General features: G+C 37.0%; 1 protein-coding gene across 4 annotated transcripts in view; it reads left to right on the top strand.

Moving 5' to 3' along the window:
* The window catches only part of SLC6A11 (solute carrier family 6 member 11), a 116224-nt gene that overhangs the window by 24682 nt on the left and 66343 nt on the right, over positions 1 to 25199 (top strand). For all 4 annotated transcript variants that reach the window (XM_076346006.1, XM_076346003.1, XM_076346004.1 and 1 more), the window contains exon 6: positions 9089 to 9221. In XM_076346006.1, coding sequence (XP_076202121.1) covers positions 9089 to 9221 — 133 coding nt within the window. The remainder of the gene's footprint in view (positions 1 to 9088; positions 9222 to 25199) is intronic.

Below are 25199 nucleotides of genomic sequence, written 5' to 3'. Positions count from 1 at the left end.
TCGGTACTTTTCTACTAAACTGACGGGAAATCTGTGCAGCACTGGCACTCAAATATGTTATGCTTTTTGTACAAGGAGCTCAGTAACAACCTCAGAACAAGGTTCACAAGGTAAATATGGACTGGGTCTGAAAAATCTCCAGGGATGAAAGGAGCATACCAAAACATATAATAAGAAAGGCTGCTGTACAGTAGCACTACTGCTGCTTAGTGGCTTCATTTTGTTTTCCTTTCATTCCCCACAGAATGCTCTGAGGACAGAGTCTGGCCCAGAATAAAAAGGAACATTGCCACCTATGTTCCTGGCTGAACAGATACAGATGGAGAAGTGTCCTCAAGAGGCTGCCTCCTCTGTTTGGGTGGTTTTTGTTGGTTTTAATTTTTTTTTTTTTTTTAAGAATAATGTCTTGGAAACTGCTCCAAATCAGAGGGGGAACATGAAGGGACCTTCCTCAAATAGATTGAATCTGTTATTCAGCTTTCCAAATCATGAAATAACGCAATAAGTACCCCGGTACATTCCTTTCAACAATGTGTTGGCAGCAGTTAATCCTCTTTCTATTCAAGAGCCTGGTACAGCTCTGCACATTGGAACACTTTATTAAAGACACTCTTTCCCAGGAAAATGCAGTGTTCTCCCAGCCGATAATGTAGTGTCATAAGCTTTCAAAATGTTAGTTTTCAAATTTGGATGGAAAGGTTACTTTTCAGCTCTGAGTAGTCAGAAGAAGCGGTTATCTCATAATACGCCCCTCTACAGCAATTCCAACAATGGAGGGGCCCTTCTTCCTGCCAGATGTACTGAACTACTAAATTGAAAGGTGTTTTAGTACATTCTCAAAAAAAAAAAAAAAAAATTTTCAGTAAGTATATAATACTTTTTGAAATAATTTCCTCATGGGATTTTATCTTTCTAAATTTTGCTAGGGCGTATACGTGCAATGATGTTAACTGAAAGAACAGAGCTAACCATTAGCAACAGTATGTTCCTGGAATGTAGGTAGCAAAAGGTCATTGTATGCTGTCTAGTTTCTTGCTAAGTATATTATTTTATGTGTATTTAAAGTATGCTGAATTTTTTTCTATGGCTCTGTTATCTCTTCCTGACTCTGTCCATGTTTGTTTTTATCCACACTTATATTTTGATTCAAGTTAAAATGTAAGCTTAAAATAGGCTTACAATATTTGGTACTATAAGCTGTAACCAGAATAAATCACACTGTAGTAATAATGATATGATTTTGTTCAGTCTAGTTGTAAATACCCTTGTGACCAAACATCAGCATTTCTGACAGCTAACAGGAAACATAAAGAGTGCTACTCTTCAGATATATGTCCTATTATTCTACTTAAATTTATCTTTTATTCATTAGATTCTTGTAACTTTTATCACTTTTCCTCTGTTATGTATAGGAAGAAAAGTAAAAATCTTCAACAACATTTAATCAAGCTATGTATGTGTGACTAGAGGTAGTGAAACCTTCAAACATAGTGTGTCTTTAGGTGTGAGACACGTTACAAATCCACTCTGGTTTAAATTCAATTTTCTATGTACAAGAAAAATATCCTGTGAGAATTAATAGTTTGCTACTACTGAATTAAAAACCTTACTCTGGTTTGAGTTGACCTTTGCATTCCGAATTAACCCTAATACCAATGGAGCTTATTTCCCTCAATATTCTGTTCAAGATGCTCAAATGCCACCAGTCCTCTGGCTTCTTTCCCAAGCTATTGGTTGGTTCAAGAAACTGAACTGCTGTGTATTTTTAAACAACAAAACAAAAAAACCCAAACCAACTACAAAAAAACCCCAATTTCAATACCTACAATAAATCTTTTCAAACTCTCATCAATTTTGATTTTCAATGAGATCCAAAAATAGTTAATGATCTGTATCTTCAGGTCTCTGTGCAAGACAAGTCTTTTTTACAGCAAAGTTTCACATAGTCTTAAGTTGTTGGCAGCAAACTCAGTATACTCAAAGTTACTCTGCTTAAAAGGGCTTGTACTAACCAGTGATCTTACATTCTGTAGTAACTCCAATGGTTACCTACAGTTACCTCCAGTTTGTTGTGCTGGCAGCTACAGTGGTCTTCTAGGTTCTTGGGCTTTTTTCTATCAGGATTGTTGCTGGGTTTTTTTATTTCTTTAAATGTATGGTGATTTATGGAAACATTCGTTTATTAAGAGAACATTAGACAACCTTCCTGAACCCAGTATCTTTTCCCCTAAATGCCCTGCAAGGTAGATGAGTTTGCAATATTTTTTTGAAGGTAAGTACATTCAGGCCTTAGGCCAGTGGTAGTAGTGAATTCTAGTAATAATGTTTCAAGACATTCCAATGAAATGTCTGTTAAGATATTTTTCCTCATTTAATTTTGGGGGATTTTAAAGATCCTCAGCTTTAATAAATCTTGATATATATAAGGAAAAAGATATTTTTGGTTTTTTTCATGCAAGCATGAACCAAATCAGCTGCAGTGAAATAGTTTTTGATATTTTTTGAATAGTGCTGTTAAAGACAGACATGTGTGATTCCTTTGGGAAAGCATATAGAATTCAAGAAGCAAAATCTAGGAGGCAATTACTGGACATGTCTGCTTTTTTATAGTATGTCTGGCATGTAGTGGCACCTTTGCTAAGTCATATGGCCACTGGTATTCTAATCCCTCCTGCGATATTCAGCTTTGACAATTGAAAAGTTTTATCGCAAAGAAATGTCTTGAACTCATCCCTTAGCTGAGGTTTCTGATCCTTGTTAGTTCAGTTATATAAATTAGCTTTGTCAGTTATCTACAGTGGCTTCCCTGAGACTGTCAGGCTTATGTAGTTACCTAACTAGGGCGCCTTGTGCTCAGAAAATCACTATTTTTCATTTTTACTTTTAATATCACCTGATAATTGGAATATAAAGGCACTATGAGTTTGTAGTTTGTCTCTGAATCCCATTGTCTTATTTTACAAGACAATGTAGTTTATACCAGGGGATGCTTAGGGTGAGACTGAGGCCCTCTGTTCAAGAATAATTTCACTTACAATGACCGTGAGGCATCCGCAACCTCTTCCCATTGCAGTCTGCATAAATTATGCAACGTGCATAAATTACTCCCTTCTGCTCTGCTTTAATATGTGCAATCACAAGTTACGAAACGGTGGTGCAAACAACCTTCACAGATTTGGCTATTCCTGGGCATCTCACTATAGAACTTCTCTTTTTCAAATGCTTGTTATTTCAAAACAGAGAGTATCACTTTCTATGCTGATTTTACTGCTCTTGTTCTTTCTCTATCTTTCCCTGCATTAAGAGGTGAGGAGAACAAGGTAGTGTAGGGGACTTGCAGTGGTAAGAGAAGAGAAAGACATAGTGAAAGCTACACTATCTCTTTTTTTGTTGTCTGTGTGATTTATGCAAGGTTATGGCAGCTTTTAGATAGAGGCTGAACTGCTGAGGAGCAAGAAGCTGCCATCAACTCTGTCATCTTCTGACCCCTGAATACATCAACATCACTTCTAGGATGCAGGGGAGAATCATGTATTTTTAAAATGCTCCCCCTTTTTGTTTTATTTAAGTTGAATAATAGAATAAGAGCAGATATGAGGTTATCTACAGTCAGACTGAACTGAGGCTTTGTGAGAAGCATTTCTTGTTCTGAATGCTGCCTCCTTTCAAAACCTGCATCTTCTGCTGCTGCTTTTTAGATGGTTTTAGCAGGAGAGCTAAGGCCCTGGCATTAGGGAGAGCTGCGTTGTGCCTGCTGAGGAAATCACTGCTAGCCTCTGAGCAAGACTTTCTCTTCCTTGGATCTAGTCTTTGCATACGTTGTATGTTATGGTTTAATTCTAAGGAAAACACTTTAGTGTTTAGTGTTTAGTGTTTTGTTCTGCTTGAACGAAGAAATTACAAAACAATTTACAGCACTTCTGTATATTTAAATACTCATTATGGTGCTAACAGTTCAAGTTGATTGGCACCATGTGTCTTTTTTAAATGGGAGCAGCAGGGATAATTGTGTTGAGGCCATTAATTTGCCATTTACTTTCTATGACACTCTTTACAAAAGAGTCAGGCCAAGATTTTTGGATGTGTAGGTAAGTGTCTCTGCTATTTGAGACTTCTCACAGAGTATTCAGAAAAGACTGAACGTTGACTTTCTGCAGACAGCTTCCAGAAACTGGTTGCTTTTAAAAATCCTCATCTCGAATCTTCACTGAGAATTGTGTTCTTAAGTCAAAGTTGTCTTTTGGTGTGTGAAACATTCTAACCATGAGAGAGAGAGAGAGTAATATTTATTTATTAAGAAGTTGTTATGCAGTTAGGGAAGAACAGCGTAGTAATTCAAGTGACTGGCTGCTGAAATGGATTACTTTGACAGCTGGATGTGGATTATGGTGTGAGCTCTGTTTGAGGCGCGAGTATGCCAATGTATCAGTCATATACTTCCATGATGCTCACTGTTTTGCAGTGTGGTGGCAGCACTGTGGAATTATTATTGAAAGCTTTCCATGTATTTTTCCCACAGCATGCAGTTCTGCAAACACACTACAAGACAGCTGAATAAAGATTGATATCTCAGTTGACACATTCATGGGTCAGGAAGTTGAGGAGTGATTGTAGCCCTATGCGTAACTGTTGGCAGGACATGACTATTGAGAGGTACCGTGAGACTGGGCAGATGGCATTCATGGGAATTAGCGACTGGTGTGATGCAGTTCATCATCCATATAGATGTGCACAAATATTCAAGTAAGGAAGTTGCCAGCCTCTCTTAAATAAATTTACCAATCCTCCAGGAGCCATTCCTGTTGTTGGGGGTTTGTCCTGTAGCAGGTTTTGTTATGAAGTTCATACCTACGTGATACGACAAAGTCTAGTGCAGAGGTTCCAGGCTGTTTGAACTGGCAAGCTCATGTACCAAAGCAGCACAGCTATATCCATGGTATATGTGTTACAGGCAGTAACTACTTGTAATATTTAGCCCAGGCAGAGTGCTGTGTTAGCATGGTTCTACGGCATCCAGTAGCTGAATAAGCTTACAATTTTCTCCATAGCATTGATTTGCATTACTGCAGCCATCTTACATGTGTTCACACCTCCCCATTTTGGAAAAGGAATGCTACTTGTGTTTAGGTGCACATGTACATAAATATCGTCCAAATAGCCAGAAAAAAAATCGGTTTGATTGAAACATAAGGAAATTTGTTCATTATTATTTTTCAGTGAAAATAAAGCTAAATGAAAAAAGTTTCCATTTCACAATTATTGTGGCCCAAACACAAACATTTTGTTTCATTTTTTTATTGTATGTTCTCTTGATGTAGTTTTCTTTTTCATCTTAAAAACTACTATTAATTTTAAAACGTAGTATGCTACTTGAAAATAAAACTTAGAACCTTTCTAAGCAAAACAACAGTTAAAATTCTTTAGGCTGCCCCTGCTTGTCTTATGAGTTTCTCTCACTTAATCTGATTGTGAAGTTCAAACTGAACTTGGACCAATCTCTTTCCAACCTGCATCTTTAAGTCAGTATACTAATACTTAAAAAAGAAATCAATTGCAGCTATAAACTGGAAATTATAGGTAATGTACACTTATGTGTCACTGCAGAAAGGTTGGATATGTGTGGTCTCACAACAAAACTATGCCGTTTCCATATTGCTGGTATATACTCGGTAGATGTGCTGACTGTACATTATGTTATGTGTCAACAGCCTGATAATAATAGGGTTGCAAAAGGTCAGAGTGTTTACAACAATGTTTTCTTGATATTAGGAGCTGCATTTGTAAAAGTTGTTCCTCCTAATCCTGGCAGAGCAGAAATCTTACTGGTGGGTTAAGACCGTTGGTCTGGTAGGGTCTGCATGGAAACACTGGTGCCCAAATGAGGAACACCAAGATATTTATTGGCTAGTTCTTTTCCATGACAGTAATTTATAGTTTGAGGCTTTTTAGTCCATTTATAAAATGTTTTTGGTTAAAAAGAAACTTTTTAGTACCTGCAATCAAAATAGGTGTCTCTGCAAATACCTGTTCTTCGCTTTGTCATCAGGTTTCTGTGGTGGAACACACATGGTTATCATGTGTGTTCTTGTCTTGTCTTTCTGAAAGATGAAGACATCTTTCAAAATGCTTATCCATAGCCTGTTGTCAGTAAACGCTCATTGGCCTTTTATTGCCTAGACCCTGCTTAATCATGTTGTACTGCTTTTTGACTTGGTTCTCTTGCAAGTAACACCCTAATATTCAAGGTGAGCTAAGAATTCAAGGATTTCTTTTGCTTTTTGAATGAGAATTTGTAAAGAGGGTGGACGTCATCCGAAGTCAAATTCCACATGATATCATCTGTCAAGTTGCTTAGAAGAACTTGAATTTTAAGTATCTATTTCATCAGCCTTTCTGTATAATTATGGCTCAGTTATGTCATCTTCAATTCTAGACTGTAGATATAAAATACGTGCTTCGCCTTCTTGATTAAATTATGTCCTTCATTAAAAGCTACCTCTCTTCATTTTTGAAGGTATTTTGATGACAGTTCTTTAGGTTCTTTGCAAGTCTTAGCTAGCTGAGGGTGTTCCGTGCTAGATCACTTCTCTCCTTAACTAGATGATGGCAGAAGCTTTGCAGAATAAAGCTAGTTACTGGATGAGGAGGAAATGTGGATGAGGTAGCAGTAAGTTTACATTTAAGCACATAACACTTTCTATTGCAATAAGTTTGTGTAACCTCCCTCCCCATCTTTTTTTTTTAGAGTGGAAAGATCTTCTACCTTTATATTCATTGGAAAATAAGAAGACAAACCTCAGGCTTTAGCATTTGGTTTGTTGGGGGTTTTTTTGTGATTTTTCTTTAACCTGTTAAATTTTGTCCTGCCTTAGCTGAGCAGTAAACTTTTAGCACATACGTTGTAAATGGCTGCACCCCAGGGCTGCAGCAGGAACAGCAGCTCCAGCTTCTGAAATGTGTGAAAGACATAATAGGTTCTGCAGCATCTATGTGGCCATCTGAAAGACTTGGTGATAGTTAAATCTTTCCATTTTCCCACCATATCATCAGCTGTTGATGTCTCCATCCTCCTACTCCATCATTAGAGGCAGCTGAAGGAACTTCCTTTCATCCTCAACCCATTGCTGGTGAAAGCAGAAAGAACCAGATAGGATTCCTCCCCAGGTAGCCCCAACATTTATTTATTTTAGGCATGGCCTTGAATTACGTGATCATATTTTATACTCCTTGAATTGATCGCCTCGGCCAATGACTGAATCAAATGCAAAAGGAAGAATTATTTCACATGGGTAATTGTAGGTTGGACTTTTTTTAACTTAATACTCAACTCTTAACCTAAATATATTTTATTGTAATTAATTACATTATCTGTATAACTATATGTACATTAATTATATATATTATATATTTTTATATATATAATATTTTAACTATATCAGTACCTGTGAAATTCAGTTCATTTGTTTTCATTCACAATGTCTCTGGGAGGGAGGGTAGTGTAAGTCTGGGGTCTCTGAGGTTGTATAGATAACATGTAATACAGATTTCAGAGAAAACTGCTCAGGATAATTTATGTAAGGTTGAATGTTGGAAAACTTTATGTGAATGTGTATATGTGTGCATACAGGTGTGCAAATATATTTATGGAAACACACGTGGAATGAGCTGTGACCAGTACGTATAGAGATTTGATAAAGCTGATAAAAAGCATGAATGACTGAAATGAATTATTCTGCGTATATAATTAGTAAATGACTAATTGCTTGCTTTAAGTTGTTTAAAGATGATGAGGTGTTTCCAAACCTCTGAACGTATGGAATTTAAATCCATATCAATTTCTGACCTCACATACCAGTTAAATCGTACTTTTATTGTTCTGGAAAATTGAGATTCCTGAAAAAAAGTCTTTTAATTGTCTATAGGGTTTCTTTCAGGCTTAAGAGCAATTGAAAAATCTCAAGAGAATTCATGAAATCACTAAGCACTATAGGAATAAATTTTTGCTCTTGCTTTTAACCTCTTCATCCATACAACCAGGAGTACTATTTACGGGATGGTAAATAATTTAGATTTTGTTTAATCTGAGTGTTTATTTAAAGTAAAAATAAAAGGGCATAAAAGGACCATGCATCTCCTGTATAAGAGCATCATTCTTATATATAAAAAAATTGTTCTTGTGAATAAAATGCTAGCCCACATTTCTGGAAACTAGCGTTGAAACCTGGTTCTGCAGGTTTCTTGTGTGAATACTGGTAATTCACTTGATTTTTTTTCTGTTCCCAAATTCTTGTTTGGTTTTTTGTTTTTTTTTTTAAATAAACTCTTCACTCTCTCTCTTTATCTTGTTTACTAAGTTAGTAAATACTTTGGCCCCAGACTGTGAGCTGTGAGGGGTGTTCCTAAAATATATGTGGACTTATGTTTTTAGAACTGGGTGGCTAGTATTTCAAATACACTATTTTCAAATAGTAAATGCAATACATATTTTTGCTGACCACTTTTCACAAAAAAAGTTTGTTTCCTTGTTTTTAAGATACTAACATTTTAATGTTAGCATTTCCTAAATAAAATCTACCTGGAAAATGTCGTGATGTTTGGCAGTTTTGAAAATAAATGTTTTAAAATTATAGTTTCAATTACAAAAGAAAATTTATGAAAATAAATGTTACAAGGTAAAAATAAAGGTTAGAACTTTTTTTCTTATAAAACAACAAAATTGATAAAAACATTTATTATTGAAGTGTTTTATTTTGGGCTTATATATGTCAGTTATTAATTCAAAGAAATTTGGGGCTTTTTCTTTGACTTTTACTTTATACAAAAGCTATTTTAAAATCTTTTTTATTTTGTCACTGACCTGCAAAAATTAAACGTTTTTTCATTTTTAACCAGATGTAAAATCCACTGAGAAAATTCTATTTTTTCATTTTGTCTCTTCTATCTTAGCATGGTGCATTTTCAGTAGTCAGTAACTAGGAGTCTCCTTGGTTGAAGCTGATTACGGTTTAGCCCAGTGTTTTACATGTAGTGCTGTTTTGCTTCAATATAATTATTTTTTTCTTTTTTCTTTTTTTTTTCCCCTTGGAAGACGAAGGGTGCTAGCTATATCTGATGGAATTGAACATATTGGGAATCTTCGCTGGGAACTTGCACTGTGCCTCCTTGCTGCTTGGACTATCTGCTATTTTTGCATTTGGAAAGGAACAAAGTCTACTGGAAAGGTGAGGTTAAAATTCTGTGCATCAGCTGTATTATGACTCTCTTGTGCTCCAAACCTGTGTTGTCATTTATATTTATTTAAATCAGAATGGTAGAATTTCACACGCATCTTGCATTGCTGTAAGTAACTATACTTGGGGGGTATATAAATTGTAATACTAGGTAATTAAGAATCAGTCATACTTTGCATTGTTTTATTCCTCTTGGTTTTCATGATTTGCTTTTTCCCTAATTCTGTTAGGTGAGGCTGGTTGTTTTTGGTTTGGTTTTGTTAATTTAGCAGACTACACTACTGGCCAATCCTTGAATCCTGAAATCAATAATGGATTGTGTTGGTTTCTGTGCATGAGGTATCCAAAATTTGAATTTTGTCCCAAACTGACAGGAGTTGAAATTCTCAGTGACACAAGTAAATTACACACATAAGCAGAGAGAATTTAGAAATATAAGCAACCTACAATAAATGCAAACAAATGTAAATGGAACACCAAAAGCAGAAACAATGAAAAAACTCAAAGAGATAAAGATGGATATATTAGGGGGAAAAAGAAAAATGTCTAGTACTCTTGTAACTTTTTGAGTGAATGCCATTCCATACTGGACACCCAAGAGAGATGCTACTTCACAGTTGTTGTGGTTTGACTCCAGTCGGCAACTAAGCACCACACAGCTGCTCACTCACCGCCACCGTGCCCCCCGCCCCGCAGTGGGATGGGGGAGAGAATCAGAAGAGCAAAAGAGGACTCGTGGGTTGAGATAAGAACAGTTTAATACTTGAAATAATATAATAATAATAATAATAATAATAATAAAAAAAAAAATGTAGTGGAAAGTAAAACAACAATAGGGAGAGAGAGAAAAAACACACACAAAAAAAATGGGGAAAGAAAAAAGTAATGCAACCGCTCACCACCTGCCAACCGATGCCCAGTCAGTCCCTGAGCAGTGATTGCTGCCCCCGGCCAACTCCCCCTAGCTTATATACTGAGCATGATGTCATATGGTATGGAATGGAATATCTCTTTGGCCAGTTGGGGTCAGCTGTCCTGGCTATACTCCCTCCCAGCTTCTTGTGCACCTCCTCTCTGGCAGAGTATAGGAAGCTGAAGAATCCTTGACTTAGTATAAACACTGCTTAGCAACAACTAAAACATCGGTGTGTTACCACATTATTCTCATACTAAATCCAAAACACAGCGCTATGCCAGCTACTAGGAAGAAAATTATCTCTATCCCAGCTGAAACCAGGACAACAGCCTAAGTGAGTCATGGGATGATGGAGAGGTTGCCCCTGGAGTAGTAGCAGACATAGTTCTGAGTAGAATATATGATTAATTGACTAAACAGAGAGAGGAAAAGAGCCATAGTTCTGGAGGGGTGTGTGTCTAAAAAAAGCACTGGTTTCTCATGTTGGAAACAAAGAATACAAGGAAAAAAATTGGTAGATTGAAACATTTTGTGCATCTAATTTTCAATTGTTTATTACTTAGTTTGGAAGTACGGTTGGATTTTTTTGTTTCTGTTTTGGTAGCCTACATTTCTAAATTAAATGTTTGAAATGTAGAGTGGTTTTTTTTTAATTTAGAAAATGTCAGAGTGAAATTTTGCAGCTTTCTCAACGACACACATCCTTCTTCCTATCAAAATCTTGGCTGAAACTATTTGCTGAATTCTGCCTGTATTTGCCAACTGTGTCAGTCAATCTGATACTGCATTTTTCATCTAAGTATTTGCACACACAGATTTATGCAGCCCTACTTTTATCAAGTCACTGCAGGAAAAATGCTGAGAAAGACTGTCTAGGGATACATATCAGCATGAATAGTTTAGAGGAAAGAGGAGAAAAAAAACCTAGAGAGAAAAATATAAAGAAGCAAAGGTGATAGAAGGGAGTGGCAAGATAAATGTCCATATGTCTTTGAAGCATGCACTCCAGGGAGGTACAAAAGTGGTTTAGAGTTGTCTGAGGATACCCAGCTGGCAGTGAAGAAATGAAACTGAGCAAAACTAATTTTCTTTTTTTCCATCAGAAAGAATGTCTGAAGATGGAGATCTATTCTACCGTAGTATAATCTGACCCAAGGGTGGAGGAAAACACATGTACTGTGAATGCACATGCGTGCATGCATGCAAGGTTGTGCAAAACTGCACTGTACTTAAGAAAAATAGCATTGGTAGAAATCATTTGCTGATAGGGAGAGGCTCTAGTGATTTTGAAAAGGATATATTTTACATTTCTGCATTTCTATGGTTTACATTCAGATTTTTATTGTTCTTCATATACATATCACACGAGATTCCTTCAGCTTATACCATTTCCGCAGAAATAGATCTTGCGTTTTGGAAGTAATTGAAGTGAAAATGACCTGTTTGACCTTTTTTTTTCCTTTCCTCCCCCCCCCCCCCCCCCCCCCCCCCCCCCCGATAGCTTAGCTAAAACCTCAGCTTACTGGTAGGTGGAATAAATTTTATTTTATTTTATTTCAGTGTGATTTTGATAACCACCTTTCTGATGAGGTTAGGTGAAGCAGCCTGAGAAAGAGACATGCCTTGCCCACTTGAAATGGGACGATAAGCTTTTCAGTTAAACAGAAATACAGCAGTCTTGCAACAGAAGTGCAAAGAAAATGGAATTAATACCCAGTATTCAGCTTTTTAGGTCTCAAGCTTAAAAAAATTAGATCAGGGTCCTGTAAGAAGTAGACTCATCCTATATTTACACTATCTAGATTGGTTTACCATGAGCAGAAGTTTGTTTCCAAAATCATGAGGAAGCAGACTGGTAGATTCCTGTGTTCCTCGGGAGAGACTGTGGTATTCAGCAGTCTGCCTATACAGAGGATCCATTGCTTCTCAAGAAACATGCAGTAAGGATCTTTCATAGCCAATATTGATAATTTCTTTTTTCCAGTTCTGTTCCTGTAATTAGTAAGGAAAGCTTTTTACTAGATAAATGTGTGACATTGCAATTGGTTTCCAGTGTTATGGTTTTTTTCCTGGACATAAGTTCACTTTTTAGATGTATTTACGAATTTTAATATTCTTACACTTTCCATTTATTTTAGCCAAAGTCACTGGAAATCTGTGCCATCTCACTGCCTCCCCAGACCAGCTAAACAAAGACACAGCAGTCAGATGTTGTGGATGCTACAAAGGAATGAAATGCTCTGAAATATAGATGACAGAGCAGTCTTCTGGGCTGCAGTTCCATTTCTGATATATTGGCATTTCGAAAGTTCATATTTAAGTTCATCCAATCATAATCCTTCACACTAGATTGAATTTATTATACGCTCATTTCCAGGAAACATTTAAAATCGACTTCTAGACTTCTGTCATAATACTAAGAGTGTTTTTAGGCTAGCTTGTTAAATTTGCTATGTACTTTAATTGATTGAATAATTTAAATGAAATAACATTTATTCAAAGCAGAAAACTTCTTAAAGTTTTATCACATTTGGAAACATTTTCAAAGGAAGGTGTCTGTGGGACAGAATAGCTAGAGAGGATGAGGACAGGGCAAACAGAGACAAAATGGAGAAGGGGAGAGACAAACGTACCATCTTCATACAGCTGTGTTCTGTGAAATATTCAAGAGGTTGGTTTACTCTTTTCCTGTTTTTACTCTGCATCCTAATGCATGGTGAAAAAAAATCCAAGCCTTAAAAGCTGTCATAAAATAAAACCATCATTCTCCAACTAGCACTACCACAGAATCCACTCAGATTATGAATATTAAATATATTAAATCTAACATAAAGTTTATCTCCAAATGAAGTGATTGTGACACTGTTAATGAGGTGTTTCAAACTTTTCCATTACTGTTCTTGAAAGTCATTGCTTTCTCACAAAACATTTTAGTTTTCCATTCCAACAGATGTGTAATATCAAAATAATTTCAGGTGGTTCTCGTGGCTTTCAGGAGAAAGATATTTGCCTTTTCTGGGGTTCTTGCCATTAATTATTCAATCTTAGATCTGAAGTTATTTGTATGCTAGCTTTCACATTTAAAATATTGCATGTATACTAAATGCATATTCCTTGAATGAGAAACTCAAAATCAAAAGGAGGAAAATATGACAATGTAATGTTATCATAATGTCATGTGTATATAGCAACTTGCTGAGTTTGATAATACATGATATCCATCTTATGCAGAAGTATTTTCAGTAGCTAGCATCAAATGCTTTGAAAGATGAGGAAAGAACTATGTAGAAGGCTGAAGAAAGTTAATTTTCTAAGCATTTATAGCATCATTCTATGATCATTACAGCTTGGTTTAGTATCTTATTTTTCCAAAATATTTTTGATTGCTAATTACGACAATTCTGAGTATTTCTATAATGTATATACCTACATAGTTGCTGGGTCTTGCTAATTTTTGATCTTCATATAACATTCACTAAATCTTCAGGTACCAGGGAACCAGTTCTTTTTTGGATCTTGACTACCCATTTATTAATTTGGCTAAATGTCCTTGTGCTTTAAACTTTGAGAAAGGGACACCACAAGTTTTCCAAAACTGCTTGCTGAAGGAAGTAATCCTAATATTTTCCTTTTTTCTTTTCTTTTTTTTTTTTTTTTTTAATGAAAGTATGGGAATTTTTTCAGATGGTGATCACTCCTCTGAGCTCATAGTGACTCCTCACTTGTAGCAACCTCTGCACAATTCCTTTTCAAGTGAGGAGGCTGGTAGACTTAAAGAGTTATATAAAGGCATTATGGTATTCTGTCTTCTTCATCAGTCCATTCCTTTTCTGTTCAAGCGTCTTGCTTGCTTTTTGAATGCATCAACACATCCCTGTCTGGTGCTGATATTGTTAGTTTGGAACCCTGTCAGGTACGTGGATTTACAGAATCATAAAATTGTACAGGTTGGAAGGGATCTTGGGAAGTCTCTTGTGCAGCTTCTTGGTCAAAAAAGGATCAACACTGAACTCAGAACAGTTTTTTCTTTGTGCTTTGGCTGGCTGCATCTTAAAAACCTCCAAGGACAGAGATTTCACGTGTCTTGGGGCAACCTATTCCAAAGCTTAATTTTCCTCATGATATGAGTCATTTATTAATTACTTTTTTCCTACCTGTATGTTCATTCCAATATTTAATTTTGTTACTGAATTATATGGGTTTTTGCTTAGCTTGTCATATTTCTGTCATCCACTCCTGATTAAAACACATTTTTTTATCATCTGTGTCACTACATAGCATGGTTTGGAGTGCCTGCAATTATTCATGCACACAAAATGACTTGAAAATACTTCTATATTAATAAGCTAAGTTAATAGCTGGATTTTTTTTTCTTGAGTCTTTTCTTTCCTAGTCAGCGCCACTGGCCTATTCATGAATGGGAGCGGCAGCTAATCAGCATACAGTACGTCACGCAGCCATGGGACAGCCGATCAAACTTGCTCATGTCTTCATAATACCATTGCGTGATGTGCTTCTGTTCTCTGTGCTGTATAAAAGAGCACTACTTCTGCCCGCTCTGTAGATGAGGAAGGGTTGAATCAAAAGTGTTAAAAAGCAACCCGCAGTCTTGCTATCATTTTCAAGTATGGATATTAGAACATTTTACCACACCCCCAGCTTTGCATTTTTAAGTGTGATATCTGATGTTTGAAAGCAAGCCACAAAGAGAAAAGCAAAACTCCTTGTAAATGGGAAACTAATATAATAATGACTAATAGATTTGGATCCAAAGGCTGGTTTAGGCAGCGAGTATTTGACATGTAATAAATGCCACAAACTGCCCTTGTCCATATGCAATATCTTTTACATTTCTTGGAGAATCAATCTAAGACCCTTTCAGTCTTATTGCAAAGAGTTGGACCTAACAAACAAAAAATGCAAAGTCTGCTGAAGACTTCAACAGGTCTGCCAAAGAATATTATAGATAAACATTGCCAAAAAGACAGCTTCCATCTTACAGAATATTTGTAACATATAATATTGCCATATGACTTTGTACCCCAAACCATTTTCTTTGCTTTCCCATGTATTCTATGGCAATAGAATGCATTATTAAATAATGGTTTGGTTATGGAAAGCAGACAACAGAAAAAGCTTATGTTCCTTACAAAATAGTAAACTGCATTCAGATTTACAGTGCATTCCAATTGGTTCTCTGAAACCTTTCCATAAAGAAATTTGGCTAACACCAACAAGTGTAATTCTTTCTGATGTAATTTGTCTGTGTAACACTAATTTGAAAAAACTCTGGATAGCTGAAGGAAAATCGCTTTTGGTCTGGGAAGCATTTAGTAAACAAAAAAATTAATGTCTGTTGTAAAACTGTAGGCCAGGTTTTGTAATTTTGTGACTCAACACAAAGTCAGCATTTTCTGCTATGAAGTGTTAAAAGAATATTGTTGTGTACCTTCAAGATTTTCGTGTTATTTAGTATTAGAATATCACACTGCTTGTATGACCACTAAGACCAAGACTTGTATATTTTTTCGTCTTTTTGAATGAGTTCTCATTAGTATCATAAAGACTATACTTCTATTCTTTTGTCAGAGCCAAACCCAAATAGTTCTTCCACACTGTTTTGTACTTCTCCATTAGCTGCTGGCCAATATGTGATGAGAAATCCTTCGCACATTGTTTCAGGATCATCTGGAAGAGGGACAAATCTCATAAGAGTCCATTCTTCAAAATTTTCTGGAACTAATTTATGTATCACAGAGACAGGCTTCAGTAATCACTGAATATTATTCTATCTGATTCTGACTTCTGAATCTTTTAATCCCTTCCTACTCTTTGTGTTGAGTTCCCTGAAGTTCAACATCATCCTGATCTTAGAGTGTGTTAACTTTATGCTGTCTCTCTGCTTGATATACTTTAAAACTACAACAGAAGGAGAGGCTAATAAGAATAGATGGTGATGCTGAAAGGTAAAGTCAAGAGTGTTGTCCTGACTTGACACAAGAACATGCAGAAAGCATCAACTCTTTCACAGGTATCAAGTGTCTGCAAAACGATCTAGAGGAGTAGACAGAGCTAAGAGGCTGTGTCCCCTGTAAAAAGCTGTGGATGTTGCTCTAAATTTGCTTGTTTTTTCAGATCATAATCAACTTTGAAAATGTTTTGCACACTGTCTCATCAAGCTCTGACTTGAAAACATGCTAGAAAACATGAATATGGTTCTGTTAATCACTTGCTACCCCTTTTCACTCTGTAGGTACTCTCTTAACCATAGCACGGAAAGCGTTGCTGAAAGGTATTGCTGTGCTCACATCTGTTTAAGTGCTATATAAGAAAAAGCACGGATATAGCTACTCTCTACATAAACATGAGTTGTCTAAGATGCTTGATTAAATAGTCCTGCAAGTCAAAAGCTAAAATAATAGATTAATGATTACACAGTATCTCCTCATGAAACATTTATGACTTTTCTCTTAATTTATCATTGGATAGCCTTGTATTATCCATTGCATCACTATAAAGGATACTGTTTGGTTAAGAAAATAATTTGCAGTTCATCATTGTAAACTATTAGAAATGACCTTGCAAGTTTTCTTGGTGATGTAGTTATTGTAGATAAACATAAAGGTATGAGGCACTCTGATTTTTAAAATTTTTTAAAATTTATTATTTGTCACTTTCGTTATTCATTCAAGTATTTCACTTTTTACCATGACATCATTGGAAAAGTTATAAACACCTTGGCAAAGCAGAGAACTTTCTTTTCTTAAAGGAGCAGCAGTACTGTTTTACCTACCACAGGTAAGCAGGATATTGGGTTGAATATGTGTAAGTGATGGCGTAATTTGTTATTTTACTCTTACGCTATCGAATTTTTTTTCCTGTGTATATGCGTGGTGTCTTAACCTGTAATGTTCTCCATAGTTCTTTTCTGCTTAATGGTTCTGATGGGAGCCTGTCTCATTCTAAATGTTATGTTTGGCAAACTTGGTTAGATTCCATATGGACTCCCAGATTTTTCCTGATTTGACTGTTTTATTTAAGCTTTACATGTAAAACTTACACAAGAGTCTTGTAAAGGCTGCTAAGTGCATTTTATAGCTGTGATCGATATGAGGGTCTTAAGATGGACTTCATGAAATTCATTTTGTAACTGCATGGCTGTTGTCCTTCCCAATGCCGCGCTGTTCCTTACTTCTTAATTAGTTCCACAGATCAGTTTGATTTGCTGAGCTGAATGCAGTGAAGGGCCATTTAAGTGTAAATTGTCAAGAAATTTTATGGAAGTCTATATTAATTCTATGTGTTAAAAGACCAGAGATAAGAGCAAACAGTAAGGTATAGCCCGTTTGACTGGGGCATCTTGACATAGACCTATTAACAATAATAGAAAAAAGGCTTGGTAAGTAGTTTTGACATTATTGTTAATCTGTGAATGTGACGGGCAGGAAACAATCACTGAAAACTGTAAGACCATTTATAATGAATAAATAAGATGGCCAATGAAATGCACTAACGTATACTTAATTAGCATCCACATTTTAGCAAGGTTTAACTAAAGGTGTAGAGCCCTGGTTTTTTCACTCTATAGGGTTTCTGAAGACTTTCTGTCCCAGGTTGCAGTTCTGATAGGCCTGAATAGTTCAATACAAAATAGACATCTGAGCTGTTGAGAGTTTATTCCAACAAATCAAACTCCTCTCTGTGCATTACTAGAAAGAAAAAAAAAAAAAAGTTGCAACTGTACTTAACTGTTGGTTACATTTTATTTTTCATTTTTCTGTTGAGGAAAACCCCAGAATTTGTGTGAACGGTTTAAAATGCAAAATGTAAGTTGTCAGGCTCTGGCTGGCTCAGTGTAGTGTCGTCTCTCACTATTGAACTCTACACATTCCCCCCTTACCTTTCTTTTTATAGTCATGGCCCCTCCTCCACCTGCGCTTGCAGTGCTGGGGAGTGTAGGATGATTTATGGATGTTTCACTGTTCATCCCCCCAGATAACTTCATTATCCAGGCTGGAGACAATAGAGGGCACACTAAAAGTAAATTATTTTTCACCTTCCCCCCCCCCCCCCCCCCCCCAGCTCATATTTCTTTATATTTTGTGAATGATTTATATGGTTCTCAGATAGTTGAGATGTTTTCAATTTTATGTAGCAGCTACTCAGAAATTCAGGATTTGAAGGCTTTTCCCCTTCATTCCAAGCCTTAGATTTTGCAAGTCATCTGCCAAGGCCATCACTGTTAGAATGTATCCCCATGGCAAAAGACTGACCCCACAGAGCTTCCCACCAAAAGAAAGGCAGGGAGGGCCAGCAGCTTCTCTGCCAGCCTGTGTACACCTGCTTAAGCTGGCCTGTTTGTATGTATTTTCTTTCTCTGTCCTCAGGCAGGTCTCTGCTTGGCCCCTCTGTAGCTCCCTTGCTTCTCTTGCGTTGTGCACCTGTATAAAACCTAGTTTATCGCCCCAGAGGGATAGGTTTTTCAGCTTGCATGCAGGTCTGTTCCGGTTCCGGGGTAAACTGCAGTGCACTCGATTTGAATCTAGCTTTAGTGTCTTTGAAATAGTTTATCACTCTATTGGCAGACCTGAATAGTGCTTAAATTTCTGACTGTGGATAATTTTGTATTAATTGAGAGAGGACCTAATTTTACATCTCTTTCATAGCAGCACATCTCTGTTGATGTTAGAGTGCCTTCTCATTTACAATTGTGCAAAAAGGACTGGCATATGGACCTAAACCAAGGAAAATAATTGAAAAGAGTATATTGATCTGGTTGAAAATATGAACTCAGTGTTATGATAACTCAGTGTATCAAGACTAATGCATGGAAGAGGTGGAAAAACTGCTAGGATTAGCACGTTCCTTTTCCTTGAGCCGATTACCAGCAAGACACTGCAAGGTATCCAGTGTGCTCGAAGACCCCACATTCAGAGATGGACTTTTCATACCTTTTACCCATCATTTTCTCTGCCCTCCCATCAGGAGTTAAGCCTTGCTTGCCAGCAGTTAAGACTCAGTCACTAGTCCCAAATTTATTTCTCAATAGCAGGCTATATAAAGGCCTTAATGGATTCAATGAGGCAGAAAGAAAGAGTAAAAGGACAGAAGAAAAAAATAAGAGAAAGATGTGTGGAAGGAGAAAAAAAAAAAAGAACTGGGGCCCATTGTAGGAGCCCAGGAAAAGGAACTAGGCAGCAATGATTGTATCTCCTGAAGTGTCTTTTGTTTTAGCCTAAAGTAATAGCAAAGAATAGCCCTTCATGGCGAGGCTTTAACACTCTGTCCAAGACTGATCTCTGTATTCAAAGGGGGAAAGTAGAACATTCATGAGATGCATGCAGAGTTCCTGCTATCCGCCTCCTCTGTGTGAGATTTTAAAACAGCTACTGCGATATTTTTTTTCACTCTCCTGTGCACTGAGCATTTAAGGACACCTCGGATTTGTTAGAAAAGGAGATTTCTGTGCCTCTCTCAGTGGTTTTCCCAAACTTCTGTTTGGCAGCTGGGGAAAGTATCAAATAGTAAACTTAAATCAGAATTGTATCTTCATGATTTCATTCCTTCCCAGCTGCACCTTAACAACAGAGGTCCACTTTTATATGACTACCTACTTAGAGTGGATCTAAGCCCTGGTCCACAGCCCAAGCAAGTCAAAAATGTGTTTCACTGCACTGAAGGACAGCTCAGGGCACATGCAGATGTGAGAGCTTTTGCGCAGAGAAATCACCTGATCTGTCAACCTAATGCATGAAAGGGGGGAGGGGGGCAGAGGGTGGAAGTCCAGCTGTGATATTTGCGCAGTAATGCAGTGAAATTTGCTGAAAAATTAAAGGTGAAGCCAAAAGGCACAGATTAACATTGAGGCATCTCTATAGGAGAAATGCATTGATTGGCTAAAGGTAACACATACATGTTTATTTTTTCCATTGAGGTTACCAGGCACTTTAAGCCCATTATAAAAAATAAATCCACTGACCCAATAAAAAAAGACTTTAGAAATGCAATAGTTTCAGTCATTTGTTCCTATATGACCTCTTCATATTTCATTTCTCCTTTCACAGAACCTGCCCTTCCTTACCAATTGTCTTATCCCCCACCTAAAAAAAAAATCCGCGAACCATGCCATACAGAACAGCAGCACACAGGAGCCAAAATATAAGTTGTTCTGTTTACTGTGATCATTGTTGATGCACATGTGTCAGGGTTAAAACATTGTTCCTTCAGGTGCATGACACACTGCTTGTATCTGTGATTTATAACTGTTGAGGTTTTATGAAGCTATGTTTTACAAAAATGTTTGTGTGGTTGCCCATGTCCTAGTCTCTTTATGTGTGTACAGAAATAGCTCTAGATATTGCTTTTGTTGGATCTTAGTTTATGTATTTGGAATATTACTTGCACCTTTTCTTCAGCAAGAGCATGCAAGGTATCTCCTTGGTCCCTCAACTCGAATACAGGAACACGAGAGTTGGTATCCATTTACAGAGCACTGACTCTCTTAGTGATGCTTGAAGCATCATATTTCATATTTCTCCAGCTGAAGTAGAATAGATATAATCCCCTATTCTCACACAGGTAGTTTGTCCTCAGCTGGTGCTAATCTATATAGCTCCAAGACTGGCTCATTCTTCGCAATTTACAAAGGAGTTTATAGGTATCCATCCCCATGGCACCGTATGCAAACGTTAGTATTATATCAAATTCCTGCCAGTGGGAAGGCAGTCTCTTTAGTTTCTGCAGTCAGTATAGGCCAGATTTTTGGCTTTATCTACAATGTAAAGATGTCTTTGTAGTAGAAGTTTTGTTTACAAGACTGTTCTGTGAGATTTACAAACTTTAATTCTGTATACCACCCCAGTGTCAACTAACATGGATTGAATCCAAACTCGGTCTTAAGAATGGGAAAGCTTAATGAAATAAATCGCTACATGAGCAACAAAGGCAGCTTCGGGCAGCTGCTGGTGCTATGCTGGCAACTAAAACACATCCCCAAGAAGTGAGTTGGCTGCCATGCACCTGCTATTCACTTCTGCTGCTGGGCAATTGAAAAATGTGTGTGGTTAAAAAAGAGAAGAAAACAACCTCAAAACATCCTGTATAAGCTTGATTGTGTCATATGTAGAAAGCGTAAGGTACTGCTATAACAGTCTGACAGAAAGAATTAACTGTAATAGAAACTTCTTGGAGTTATTTCAAATACAAAATGTGGGTATAAAATGTGTTCTTTGCTATCTGAGATAACTAACCGTAGTTCAGGTCAGTAAGTATTTTTGTGGTTTAGTTTGTATGTCACTTGTTCCTGGAGCGCCTTACTGAGGTTAGAATCTCAGTGTACCAAGTCTTGGATGAACACAGTGAGATGCCTCTATTCCCCAAAGAGCTTGCCTTTACATCCGCATAACAGACAGTCAGAGATCTCTGTTGAACTGAGGGGATGAAGGGAGAGCAGAGACATCAAAGCAGTTGCCTAAGATAGAAAAATAAATCTGTGGCAGTAACATACTTTTAAGTCAAGCTGTCTTCCAGCCCAATGTCTTTATTGTGCGGTTCCTCTCATTTTTCCTATGCATTGCATCGCCTCTTCTTCTCAGACTGAAACTCAGCTCAAAAACACAATTAAATTGCAGCACGTTGTCAGATCAGTGTCCTACAGTTCAGCCTTGTGGTGATTTAGGGGCTAGATTTAGAGGCTGTTTAATAGGGAAGTTACAGTGCAGTAAGCCTTTAAGTAAAATAAAGATGTGACTAACTGCGTTATAATAAGGTGTAGTAGCCATAGGGAATGGAAATATGGAGAATTAGGGTCTGGATGATAAGGATACTTGCTAGTTTAGGTGGTAAGGCTATTTATTATATTTCTGTTATAATTACTATACTTAATACACAAGTAGTATTGCAAATGCTTTATGGTGAATACATCTCTGAGCTGACACCATGGTGATAAGGGCCTATATTCCACACTGGATGATAGAAATTTGTCTATCATCCTGTGGGTAGACAAACACACACCTTTTTCAATAATAAATGATAAGCTCTTTATTATCCTATAAATGTCCCGAACCTCCCAATAGAATCATAGAATGGTTTCAGTTGGAAGGGACCTTTAGAGGACCAATACACAAGGCAGTTTCATGATTACAAAAATTATCAGAAGAAAGAAGAGGTATGAGTGTGCTGTAGGGATGTCTTTTTTGCCTGCTTGTTTACAAATCACTTTTTTCCCAGCATTTACCGCACAAGATTAATGCTGTGGTACTCTCAGAAAACTGTGCAGAATTGACTGATAAATCATTTAGAGACGGCCACTAACATATCTGCTTGAGTGCTTGGACGATTGATAGACTACATATCAAAAGAGGTTCATGTGTGACTAGTTTTGGTGCAAAGTTCTAGGGAAATTCCTAATTCCTATAGTATTGATGTTTCATGGTTTTAATATTTGCAATTATTTAAAATTTCTAATGTAGTCATGCATTTATTTGATGACTTCTCATATGCTGGCTACAGCGCCTGATTCTCTTCTTACCTCCTTCCCAGTCAAGGCCTTTGTGCAGATAGTATACTCTGATTGCTATATTGATCTTTGCTGACTGGCATCTTTTACCTTTTGTGGCTACCTGAAGAAGGAAGAGTTCTAGCTAGGAAACCTCACCTACTAATCCTTTTGGTAGATAGCATCGTATCCACTTTCCAGACTGCATGCAGTCGTCCTTTTTTTCTTAGTGATGGTGTTCATTTGGGAGTGGGGGTGTGTGTGTTGGTTTTTTGTTTGTTTAAGACAAGTGAGGAAAATCAAACAGGGTAAGCAAGCAATCTAAGCTGGAGATGATAAGGAATGTTCTGGTAAAGGTCTATTTCACTGGAAAATGTTGATTCACTGAAACCAGTCATTCTTCAGAGCAGCTAGTAATTACATGAGGACAACACTCATCCGGAAAACCCAGTTTCATGTTCTCCAGCAAGCAGTCACAGGGCAAACAAACCTTTGCTGTCCTCTGGATCAGAGGAATGACTTGGTCAAAAATGTTGAGTTCATTCCAGTGCAGATTTAAGATCTTACAAATTTTTGTGTGACAGGAAAATCTCCTGTCCTGTTCTGACCCTTGCATCTTTATCTGCTTTATGGGTTAAACGTTTTTAGAATATGTCAGAACCTACTGACTGGTGCCTTCAGTGAAGGCTGGAAGGCATGTCTAGGGTAGCTAAGAAATCAAATTCATTTAGTGCCTTATCAGTCACCCATTTCTGCCTGTGTAAACTCAGTAACAAAACTGGAAATTCAGGTGCTAGTATGGGATAATTCTGACCCGCTGTAAATTATTTTCATAGAAATGGGATTGTCCTATATCAGGAGTAGTCATCCCATATTAAACGCTTTTTAAGCAAAATTCAGGTTTCTGTGCATATATGTAACTAATATCAGTATCTGGCTTGTTGTGTATAAAGGCAAACTAGATGGCATTCAGAAGTCTGAAAATCCTGGAAGGTTTTGAAAAGGAACAGCTTTGATTTATAAAAGCTTGAACTTTTTAAAGACCTTTTCAAAGTGGAAAAAAAACCCTCAGTTGATTAATTAGTCCTAATTTATATTTAAAATTCTTCCTGATTGATTTTTAAAGTTGACTTTTACTTGATTAAATAGCAGTCTTTGATTTTTGAGATATTTGTGGCTCTGCAAATTCCCTACTTGATGGGAGCTCTACACGAACAATTTTGCTTGCAGTAATGAGCTTATCCAAGATGCTGAATTTTGCTTCCTCCCTATCAGTCTTCCTCTCCCTGCCCACAACCACAGGGCAAGTCTTCCTCTTTGTACACTTGACTGTTAACCAAAACAATAAATTAACATTATTCCTTTAGATATTTATAGTTATAGGATACCATTATTTCATTTGCCATTCTAGTTCGAGGCTGGCCTATTTATGGTGGAGATAAAATAATGAATTTAAATTAATAGCCTCTTCAGGGTAAAAAAACCCACCCAAAACAAAACACCCCCCTCCCCCCCAAACAAAAAAAAACCAAAAACACCACACGCTTATAGGTATTAGGGACAATAATACCCTGATTTTATCATCGGATTGCTTCTTTTGTATTTACACTGGTAGAGCTGTATCTGCTTGCCAAATTGTAGTACTCGTTTTGCTAAAGGTTTTCTGCAGCTTTCTGCATTTGAAAATTATACTACAGGCCTCCCCTTGCTTCACAGAATTATTTTGGGCATACTGTTTTTACAACTGTTGGATTTTTTGCATTGGCAGTGTATTAACAATGTGACAAGCACACTTTCTAACAAATGGATAGCACACTCTTAGGCATGTTAGCGTTTAGAATTGTCGCAGCCTTTACTTTTTTTATCAACATAACTCCTCTGAGGACACTCAGGCAATTGATAAGTGTAGGGTGAAGACTGAGTTTGGACAATATAATTTTGGAGACTGAGGAATAGTAGCACTGGGAGGATGCAAGTCATTGCACTGAATTCCTGAGATTTCTCTGAGTTGTATTTACTATAGGTATTTACCTAGGAAGTAAGTCTTCCTGCTCTCCTCCTTTGGCACTTAATGACAGCAAAAAATGTAGTAGCACTGATGACACAGTATGACTAACAGTCTCAGTTTCTTAGTTCAGGCTGTGTCCCTGTTCAGGCCAGCAAGGTTAGCGTTGTGTGGATTCACTAGTGAGTCTTTCTGTACACTTCAGAGCAGGGTCTCCAAAAACTATTTATAGACCTGTACATTAATTTGTAGACTGCATAAACTTAGGGTAACCATGCAGATCATTTCCTGTAAGCCTTAATCTAAATAAAGTGAGTCTCTTCTCTTGATGTGCTGAATCAAATTTTACTAGGAATTTGACCAAGGCTTATTCAGACTGGAATGGATTCTTGCAATATATGGAACTGTGATTTAAAGGCATTCTTTCAGGATCCAGCCCATCTATTTTGATCAGTCCCACTTTTTTAGAAGCTGTTGGCACCTTCTTTGTAAGTGATTAGGTCATTATTAAAGTTGTGCGTGCATATGGTCAGTTCAAGAAAGAATCTGGTT

This window comes from Aptenodytes patagonicus, chromosome 8, assembly GCF_965638725.1.
Source record: "Aptenodytes patagonicus chromosome 8, bAptPat1.pri.cur, whole genome shotgun sequence".
Classification (NCBI taxonomy): domain Eukaryota; kingdom Metazoa; phylum Chordata; class Aves; order Sphenisciformes; family Spheniscidae; genus Aptenodytes; species Aptenodytes patagonicus.
Note: the sequence above shows the minus strand (reverse complement) of the source record. Positions and strands in the feature narration are given on the sequence as shown.